Source organism: Colletotrichum lupini, chromosome 1, assembly GCF_023278565.1.
Source record: "Colletotrichum lupini chromosome 1, complete sequence".
NCBI lineage: Eukaryota > Fungi > Ascomycota > Sordariomycetes > Glomerellales > Glomerellaceae > Colletotrichum > Colletotrichum lupini.
Window position 1 is genome coordinate 2,645,464 of NC_064672.1, and position 11,158 is coordinate 2,656,621.

General features: G+C 43.0%; 2 protein-coding genes across 2 annotated transcripts; both read left to right on the top strand.

Annotated features, from left to right (window-relative positions):
• Positions 1-5,097: 5,097 nt before the first annotated feature.
• On the top strand, positions 5,098-6,078 carry CLUP02_00742 (SAM-dependent methyltransferase; the record flags this gene model as incomplete). Its single annotated transcript, XM_049279789.1, has 1 exon — positions 5,098-6,078. One exon carries the CDS (start codon positions 5,098-5,100, stop codon positions 6,076-6,078), a length of 981 nt encoding a protein of 326 aa, XP_049135746.1.
• Positions 6,079-9,525: 3,447 nt separating this feature from the next.
• On the top strand, positions 9,526-10,999 carry CLUP02_00743 (uncharacterized protein; the record flags this gene model as incomplete). The annotated part of the gene is made up of 2 exons (XM_049279790.1): positions 9,526-10,563; positions 10,637-10,999. 2 exons carry the CDS (start codon positions 9,526-9,528, stop codon positions 10,997-10,999), a joined length of 1,401 nt encoding a protein of 466 aa, XP_049135747.1.
• Between the last annotated feature and the right edge of the window lie 159 nt (positions 11,000-11,158).

An 11,158-nucleotide genomic window follows, 5' to 3' on the forward strand; every position in this document is an offset into this window, starting at 1 on the left:
TTATACCCTTTTCTACTTTACTTTTATTACTATTACCCAATTATACACGCAATTATAAGTATAATATTCGCAATTTACTAATTAGAAATATTAATTAGGTATAATTAGGTAATTTTATACGCAATTACTAATATAATTTTTATTAATTAGTAATTATACTTCTTCTTAGGCTAATATACGCGCAATTATAAGTATAATTATACGTATATACCTATTTATAATTTAATTCTTTTTATTTACTTTTTTCTTTAGTATTAACTATTTACGTATATATACTAATAATTTCGTATAAAATACTCCCTTTTTTAACAATCGTATACGCTATATAATACTTATAATAAGCGCTTAATATAGCGTTCCGGCCCGTATTAAAAATATATAGCTCCTAACGGTCCCCGTATACTAACCTACGTAGTACCCTAACGACCTTACGTCTTATAAAATAACCTCTTACCTCTTTATTAATACGTATACCTCTATATAATAGCTTTTTTATTATACGGATTCTTACGTTATTTATAAGCTCTTTATCTTCCTTTTTAAAAACTTTTTACTAAATCTATAACCTTAGTATTATATAGGTTAGTATATACTACCCTATACTATCTAATATTACTATACTAACTTATATAATCTAGCCCTAGCGTTAAATTAAGCTTAACCCTAAGATTATTAAAAATAGCCGTTATATACCCCCGGATATCGCCGTAACTCGTACTTAGGTTATTAATACTATTTAAATAACCGTATATAGTAACGCTAAAACTAATACTAAGTCGTACGCTCGTTATAAAGCTAATAAAAGCATTTTTATTAATTACGTTACTTTTATAAATAAGGGCTACTTTAATTATAACTATATATTTACTATATATAAATATACGCTCATTACGCCTCCTATTATTACTTATATATTACCCTATACTACCTTATATCTATTTATAATTTACTAATAGTTCGTATTAGCTCGTAATACGCTTATTAAAGTCGTTAAGCGTAGTTATAACTATAAGGGCCGTAATAAAGTCTATATCGGCGCTCTACTTAAGTCTTTAGGTACTATCCCCGCTATATACCTCTATATAATAATAAAAGCCCTTAAATAAATAGCTAAGTAAGTTAAAAATAATAAAAAGGGTATATATAATAACGTATAGGATTATAAAGAGCGTTACTAACTTATATAAACTCTAAATAAGGAGTAATTAATTCGATATTCTTATATAGTATAGTATAGGAGTTTATATAGGTATATATTAGGATATAGTACGGTTAGGCTTAATACCTAGGTAATAAGGCCCCTACGGAGTCGTAAGGTACTTACTAGTTATAAACTAAAGTATATGCGCTTAGTTTAGCCCGTAAAAGGCCGTAACTAACTATATAAAGGCTCCCCCTAAAGTTCAACGTTTCTAATAAAATTACAGAACTTTTATTTATCGTATATTATTATTATATACTTTTCTATCCTTTTTAGCGTTATAGATCCCCGTAAGCGTCTATATTTCTATATATATACTTATAAAACCTTATAAGTAAAAGAATACCCCTATATATTGCTATAATTATATATAAATATTTACCCCTTACTTAAAATTTCTTTCTTAGTTTCTTACTTTATATATTACTACTTTCTTAGAATAATATAACTACATATTAATTTTTTATTATATTGAACGATAATTATTATAAAGTTAGAGAGTAATTAGACTTATAATATAATCATTATACATATTTTTACAATTTTTAGTACTAGAATTATAAAACGAACTTTCGAACGTCAACTTACGAAATAGGACTTATAACGAAAAGAGCGTACGGTCTTTTCTAAGGATCTATTAATTCGTATTTAAGAATTATTTTTCTAATAATACTTAAATAATAAAGATATCCTTTTTTAACTCTAGTCTAAAGGATTTATAATTACGGCTATAGGATTATTAATACTTCGTTAATAAAATTAGCTTTAGTAATAATAAATACTAAAATAGCTCGTAATTATATAATAATAATTAAAAAAGTTCTTTTTTAATATATTAGAGGTTACTTATCGTACTAAAGGGTACGGTAAAGAGTATTTTTATATATAAGTTCGCTAATAAGCTTATATTATTAACTAAAATAAACTATACCTTATATATTACAAAACCTTTTTATAATAAGTTTAAAATCAGTTAAGTAAGATAAGGTATTGTTATAAAGGGTTTACGACTCCTAGACTAAATTATATTTAGTTTTTAAATATATATAATAAGCTTTTACTATTTAGATTTAAGATCTATACTAGTATTAATATTTATTCGCAGTTTATTATATAGTTCTATATAGGGGTTTTTACTTATACGTCCCGGAATATACTTATATAATATCTTACTGTTATTTAATAACGGGGATTTATATTATTACGAGTTCGTTTAGACCGAGGGAAAAAAACCGTTCTTATGTCTAGTATTTATTACTACCTTTTATAATACCGTTTAATAATAAAAAGTCTAATTATATTCCGTAATTATTAGATCTTTAGTAAAAGTATTTATAACGTTAAGATTAAGAGTTAGTAAAATCGTCTTTATTAAAGTAGATTAGTATATTAGCGGGTAAGTAATATATATCTTAGTATATATAAGTATACTTACGTTTATAAAAATACTTCTAACTACTTAAGTTCTAAGGGCTATTCTATATAAATATACTCTCTAACTAGATTATATTTCTATTTACGTATATACTACTAATTCGTTCTAATTTTATTAACTTCGTATAAATTTAGAACTCTTATCGAATTCGTTGTTAAAAAGGTCGCCCTTACGTTATTTTTAGTTAACTATAGTAACTATACTATTAACTTACGTTACGAACTGTATAAGACTTTATATAGCTGATTAACTAAAACTAAGTTTAATAACTATTAAACGCTATTTAGAATAATAATAATCTAAACGCATATTTTCTTTAAGCTACTTTATAAATTTATACCTTAATTATTAAGGGCTCCCTAATTATATTAGCTAAAAGTACGAAGTTTAGTAAGGCTAATTATCTTTATTTTAAAGCGTATTAATATTTTTATATTTATCTAAAGTAATATATACGCAATAAGCTCTAATTAGAAATTACTTTACTTAGTAAACTATAGGGCGGTATTATATAAGTTAAGTAGAGATTAGAAGACTTTAGAATTAATTTTAAAATATTAAATAGCTTCGTAATTATAAGCGATACTAAGGATAAAAAGGAATTATAAATATAATTATAATTTACTTTAAATTATTTATTAACGAGAATGCTCGTTTCTATCCTTATAATATACTAAGTTATTTACTATTATAAACTTTATTTTCTTATCGAACTACTATAATCTCGTCTTTCTTATCGTTTTTATCCTTTTTAACCTTTTTCTTAGCCTTTACCTCCTTCTTAACGATCTTCTTTTCTTACTTAACTAATAATTCCTCCTTAATCTTTATCGTTAGTTTAATACTAATACTTATTAAAAGCCGTATTTTCGGAACATTTCTATACGTCGATTTGCTTAAAGTTTTAGTTATAATTAGCTTTATACGACCTTTTCCCTTCTTTACTAACTAAGGTTTAATAACTAGTAACTTAATTCTAGTTTAAAAAATAATAAAAAGTTAATAATTATCTTTTTTATATAAGATCGTAGCTTTAAAAAGGAATCTCTCTAAATTTATAACTTCGTACACTACTTTATGGTACTCTAAAATATTATAAGGATTCTTTATATTAATTAGAAATACTATCTACTCTATTAAAAAAATTTACTAATTTATTATAAAATATAAAATAATAAATCGTATTATATTTTAATATAAAATAAACGTCGAGAAGTAATTAAACTAAACTTTCTTAATAAACTTCTTAATAATTTAGATATTAATATAAGTCGTTACTTAGAAACTATTAAGTTCGTTTTTAAAAAAGGATGTGTTATATAATATAATAGAGATATTAATTATTAATAATTACTTTAGCTCTTTTTTCGTTTATTAAATACTTCGTTCCCGCTCCTTTAAGCCTATAAAAAGAGATTTTATTAATATCGAGGCTTATATATTTATACGTTCTTATTATATAAAAAGGGTAGAGCCTATATAAGTATTATTATTAATTAGTCGTTTTAGAATAGCTTTATAAAGAGGTATCGTAAGGTCGATTAGTTTAGTAACGTCTTATATAGAGACTAGAAGTTATTATAAATTTATATTATAATATTTATAAGCGAGCTATTAGTTTAATAACTTAAGTAAAAAGTGATTTTTATTTATAAGAGGGTAAAAAGTAGTAGTTATTTTTATAATAAAATTATAAAAAAAAGAAAAACTTTTATATTAGGGTACGATATTACGTAATTTTATATACCGCTATACGGTCTAATATATTATAAAATTAAAATATCTCTTAAGTTATAAATCTTTATAACCCCTATTTATAAGTTATTATACTAATCTAGACCCTATCCTGGGTAGTGGGGTGACCGTAAAATACGATTTCTGCTTTGATATATAAAAAAAGTGTTTTGGCGGAGTGCCTCTTGCAGTCTGCCGTACCCTTTGAGAATCGCGTTTACTGGGAGTATGCTTACCCCGATCAAGGCTTAGCATCCAAAATCGCGATTGCGTGATGAGAAACCCGATGGTTTGGGGCGAACCCACATAAGTGAGGCCAAAAATCGAATCCTTCAATTGAGGCCAAATTCGACTACAATCGTCTGTGAGGATGTGACTCATTTTCAACCCTCTTTTTTGATCTCATTCAGGAAGGTCGGGAATTTTCATGTTGCCGTAGATTGTTCATCTGGTTCTATTGTGAGACTCATTCGGGTCAAATTAGTGATCTCAATTGAGTAAGGGGACTATTTTGACAGGTAGATGTGCGCAAAGGTACGGATCTGAATGCTGGATATAAGTGACCGGAATCCAGCTTCAATTAAAACCACGATCAAAACACCACCAACACATCAGTAGCCAATTCCTCAATTTACCCAACCTATTCCCGTCCAAAATTGCAACTAAGCTAACATTCAACAAACTTCGTCCAACAACAAGAAAAAACAAACACAATCACTTCACTACAATGTCTCAATCCAACCACGAGCCAAACTCCCAACCGCCATCCCCCTCTCCCCTCCTCCTCTCCCTCGCAAAATCCTATCCTCACGATCCAGCCCACTTACACAAAGTCCTCCTCCCGCAACTCACCCACCGCCTCCGCCTCGCCTCCCTCTGGTCCATCGCCCCCGGCAGCCGCGTCCTCGACATCGGCTGCGGCCAAGGCGACTCCGCCCTCGTCCTTTCCCAAGCCGTAGCCCCGCTCTCCACCACCGCCGATGGTGACGCCAACAACACCAGCCCGGGCCCGGGCCCGGCCGGCCACGTCACGGCCCTAGACCCGGCCCCCGGCGACTACGGCAGCCCCTACACCCTCGCCCAATCCCAATCCCACATCTCCTCCTCCCCCCACGGCGCAGCAATCACCTTCCACCAGTCCGACGCGCCGACCTACCTCGCATCGCACCCTTCCTCAGCCTTTGACGCCGCTACGCTCTGTCATTCGCTGTGGTACTTCCCCTCCGGCGCCGCAATCACCTCCCTGTTCAAAGTCCTCTGCAAGCCCAACGTCTCCAAGCTCTGTTTCGCAGAATACGCAGTCAGAGCCCGGACTCCCGCGCAGAAACCGCACGAACTGGCCGTCGCGGCGCAGAAGCGGTTTTATGCGCTGCGGGCTGGCGCGGAGAAGGGGTTTAGTCTCGACCAGGGCAACGTCCGCGGCGCGCTTGCGCCTGAGGAGATTGTGAAGTTGGCGGAGGGGGCTGGGTGGAAGGTTCGGGAGAGGGGTGTTGTTGATACGCCTGGGTTGTTGGATGGGGCATGGGAGGTTGGTGTTGTGGTTGATGCGTCGTGGGCCGAGGAGGTTGTCGCCGAGGGGTTAGGGAAGGATGAGGAGGAAGAGTTGTTGGGATATGTGAGGGAGATTCGGGATGCGGTCGAGGAGGTGAAGAAGGGTGGTGGGAGGGTTGAGACCATGGATGCTGTTTGGGTTGTTATGGAGCGTTGAACATGTTGTTCGATCAAACGTGACGCAATACTGGAGAAATCATATCAAACGCGAAGAATGAGTACGCGTTCAGAGTGTTTCGTACAATATTAAGCAACGATGCCCAGAGACGATACCAAGTAACGATGTCGAACGCGCCTTGACCGCCATGGCCGTCCCGGATAATGAAATTCCGCTCTATCGGCAATCGCCTTGAAGCTAGATTTTTTTTGGTCTGCTTGACGTCTACAGAGATGAGACGCTCGAAGTCATGTTCTGAATAAGTAGCACATGATATATTTCAAAAGAATCTGGTAAGTGTCCCAATGTCCACCAGAGTTCGTAAAGGGGATGCATATCGTGAGAGTTATAACGGATTGGTAGAGGCTAGCTAGACAATGCGCCAGAGGTAGGGTCAGATAGATGCCATGATATCATGGAGGGAAGTATCGCAACAATACAGTTACTGGCGACAGTCACCCTGAAAGGGGAGTGAGACATGCGGCGTTGAGTTATCTACAGCTATCGTGGGAGCGACTTACACCCCCCGGAACCGCCTATATCTGATCCTTCTCTTAATCACGAGATTTCACTGAAGAAGTTTTAAGGATAAATAGCAGCAGAGCATCTCACCTACTTGGTGGGTATCTTGTCTAGGTACTTTGAGATAGTTTGCACCTAGCTCAAATGTTAGGTGGCTTCTGCTCATAAAGCTGATGACCAAATGGAAGGTAAGGTAGGGTAGGTACTTTCTTTTTGTACCACACAAATCAAGGTAGGTTCTGCCGGCACGTTTGTTACGCTCTGTTCAAATAGGCCTTCTTCGTGAGCGACCTGCTCGACCCCTTGACTTCTCACTTAATCTTCATGGATATGCTCAACGGTGTTCATCTTCATTCGCCAAGAACCCATAAGGCTACCATTGCAAGTAACGACTTGTCCGCAGATCTCATCAATGGGGCTCTCCCATCGTGTGGTCGTCTCGGCGCGACTATCCGTCCGGACTCCGGGATCCGGATCCCGAGGACACTTTTAACCTTGAAGGGGATGCGCAAGTTTCCATCGACTCGGAAATGCCCCAGAGTCAGACACACAGACACATCATCATCTGGGACCATCGGCGGGGGCCATAATGATATCAGACGAACGAGACGGCACAATGCATCGACTCGACAGAATGCAATACGACATTCTCTATGGCACTGTGTGGACAACTGGACACAGGATACGACGGCGTGTCCCGAAGACCCGAGAGAAGACTTGTCGGAACGAATGCCATTCGACGTGGAACAATCAGCACTTCCTAACAAAAACAGGGGACTCTCCCAGGCGTTGACGGAATTTGACGGTCGGCGTTAACGATGATCTGGGTGGCGCACATCGGTCCGGAGCGTCAATTGCCGCAAGGGACTTGTTGCAGGTCCAGTGCAAGAGCTGCAGAAAGTCTCAGCCATCGACGTGCAGGAAGACGAACCGGCTTTCGTCGATCTGGTACAAAGGCTTGCACAAGCTTGCCAAAGTACCGCTCGATGGCTTGAGATCAACGACGCTATTACCTAGCCCACTTGAACCCCATTACGAAAGCGCCTTGGCCGGGAAACGAGTACGATGCCACATTCTGAATCGCGTGGCGGCAGACCAAGTTATCAATCTCTGTGGAGTTGAGCTATCCCATAGTGGATTGTAGGCATGGAGCTGTTGTGGACAACAGGTGCAGCTACCTGTGGGACGTGGGTGGACAACCGGTCGGAGCAACAGGCGTGTTCACGAATACCAGGACCGTCTGAACTTCTGAAGAGCATCACGAATATTCAAAGCAAGTCCAGAGCCGGCGGCGCAGCTCGCCTCAGAGCGGGAACGGCGCGGTTGACGGGCGGCAGATGTGACTTGGCAGGCGGGGGAGGCCCCGATCGAAGAACGGCTCAAGAACCGACGAAAAGAAGAAGCATCGAGGCACACGGATGAATCCTCACAACTTGCGAGTAAGCTGAAGGCGTCACTGGCGTTCCGATTCCCAAGTAGGTGTGGCAGGGGATGGGAGGTAGTGGAGACGAAGAGAGTCACGTACCCTGATCTAAAGAGGTGCGTCTTTTTTTACCAAGGATCTGCCCAAACAGGCCACTTGAACCGAAGGCGACCCCACGCGAGCTACCTGTTTCTACACACACGCCCTCTTGAACGATGAGATGATGGGATCCACGGGTAGGTTCGGGATGTTGAAGCAGTGAACCATGCTGCAAGTATCGAAACCAGCCTTAGTGTATCCGTAAGTCCACTCCCGCTGCCCCGCCAGTGAGAAAAATTTTGCCTTGATCTTATCAGATCCATCATCCAGCTTGCGGCGGCCACCGGTCGGCTTTGAGTGGGTCCCCAGAGCTCCGAGGCCGGAGCTATGGCCGAACTTGGTTCTAATAAAGTTATCAGATCCGCTAAGACCAGGTCGGTGCAGCCACCTTCCTTGGAGGAAGAAAAAAAAAGAAGGGGAAAAAAGCCGGTACCCTTATACTACGTAGGTACCTAGCTAGTAGGCGCCACGCACGCAATTGACGGCAATACATCAACTACGAGGGACGACCGCCACGAACCCCGTTTCCATCAACCCCAACGCCCTCTTGGTTATCAGATCTATTCTGAAGGGTGGCACAGGCTGTGAAACTCAAATTTTCTTCGGAGCATTTCGTCGCCTACCTACCCTGGCCGGGGAACCCTTCTGGCCCGAGGTCTCGGCGTTTCGCCGCAGGCCACCTCAGTGATGGAGGGGTGAAGAGTGAGGCCCCCCTTCAACGTCGACCATGCCCGCGTAGGTACCTTGATCCTCCTTGTACTCAGTTGTACCCTTTTCTTCGCATATAGACACACCCCCTACGCTACCGTGGAGTCGAGGTACAGATGTGCCCCGCCGTCGAACTTCACTCTGACCACCACCCCGTGCCCCAGAAGTTGTGATGGATGGTGTGCTGGAGACGATGTCATGGGCCGGTCCTGGAGGCTGGAGCTACCAGTCGCTTCGCTTCCTCGCTTGAAGCTCTCTTGCGTCGCGCGCCCTGCAGCCTATTGAAGAAAAAAAACCATGAGCCATGGCAAGGCATGGCGTGGCATGGCGGCAGACACGCAAAGACAAGTGAGCGGCGGGCTTCCGTTTGTCAATGGACCAGGGTCATCATGTAATGGCATTGGACTCTTGGAGACCAGGGACCCAATGGCGTTAACTCGGTATGTCTTCCAAAGGAGTAGGCGGTGGTGACATGAATGCCCGCGAAGCTCCGAACTCGAAGCTGAACCTTGGGCAACTTTCTCCGTGAACTTTTGCTTTCCTATCTGTCCCTTCACAGAATCTCGGAGTCAAGCATCGAGGAACCTCTTTCACGTTTTTGATACCCTCCTCGAGAAGCCTTGTCTCCTATTCCCAATTCGTTTCCAACTGTATTAAGTCAGTTTGGGGATAGCCTTCACACATCAACCGCAACCATGTCGGCACCAATCTCTCTGTCCGCTGTCTCCTCCAGCGAGAGCATCATCAAGCTCCCTCACCCGTACCACGCCGAGTACGCCGTCCAGCGCGCCTTCAACCACGACACTTTCGCCGGCAAGACGTCAGAGGGCGGCCTTCACTTCTACCGCCTCGCGCCCCTCGCCGCCCAGGACAACAACGCCAAGAAGCAGACGATTCCCCTCCCCGAGCGTCTTCACAGCGAGAACCTCTACTTCTCCGAGCCCGCGGACCTCAAGTCGAGCGAGCTCCCGGCCGACTCCAACAACAGCGCCTGGGCCCGCGCCCGCCGCTCCCCGAGCACCGTCTTCTCGTGGGACGGCAAGACCAAGCCCACGCTCGCCCAGGCCTGGCTCCTCGTCTACGTCATCTTCGTCCTCCGCCCCAACGAGGAGCTCGTCCGCCTCGAGCTCCGCGGCGCCAGCGCCGACACCCTCGGCCAGCAGCTCCGCGATGTCCTCCTCGCCATCGAGCACCCGACCCAGACGGAGGCCCAGAAGCCCGCCGCCTCCGCGGAGCAATCCACCGTCGTCCTCCTCCGCTCCGCCTTCTGGCAGGGCGCCGGATCGCCCTTTGGCCCCCGTCCCGTCTGGCTCCCTCAGGAGTCCCCCGCGGCGCTCGACAACCCTCTGTCCTCGTACCCCCTCACCCCTCTGCAGCACACCATGACGGCCGTCCCGGCCTCGGACCCGTCCAACCCGAACCTCTACCAGCAGGCGTGGCACCCGATCCGCCCGGCCAAGCCCGCGCCGGGCGCGACGGTGTACAGCCGCTGGATCCCGCACCTCAAGGAGACGTTCAGCATGGTGGCGCTCGACTACCGCAACGCGGAGCACCTCCGCCTGTTCCACGAGTGGCAGAACGACCCGCGCGTGTCGCAGGGGTGGAACGAGACGGGCACGCTCGACCAGCACCGCGAGTACCTGCGCAAGATTGACGAGGACCCGCACCAGTTTGCCATCCTCGCCGCGTGGGAGGACACGTTTTTCGCCTACTTTGAGGTCTACTGGGCCAAGGTGCGTCTTCTCTCTTGTCTCCCGTATTCCAGCCTACAGAAAGTCTTCATAATCACTAACAAATCACCAACAGGAGGACAAGCTAGGCGGCTACTACGACGCCCAGGACTGGGACCGCGGCCGCCACTCCCTGGTCGGCGACGTGCGCTTCCGGGGCCCCCACCGCGTGACGGCGTGGTGGTCCTCGCTGATGCACTTCCTCTACCTCGACGACCCGCGCACGACCTGGGTCGTGGGCGAGCCCAAGAAGACCAACGACACGGTGCTCATGTACGACTTCATGCACGGGTTCGGGCTCGACAAGTTCGTCGACCTGCCGCACAAGCGCAGCGCGTTCGTGCGGTGCTCGCGCGAGAGGTTCTTCCAGCTCTGCCCGCTGGGGGATAACGAGAAGGTCGTGGGCGGTATGAGGATCCAGCTTGTGCCCAAGTTGTGAGAGGACAGACACATTGGGTGGTGGTTGCACTTATGACACAGTGAGATGCTACGCATGTGTGGATTATTAGTCTTGTTCGAAATCTAAAAGTGTTGCGGTATGTGGGCGTGGGAATAATGTACATGGAAGATATGCAGACAAAGTTAGGAAGGTGTCATT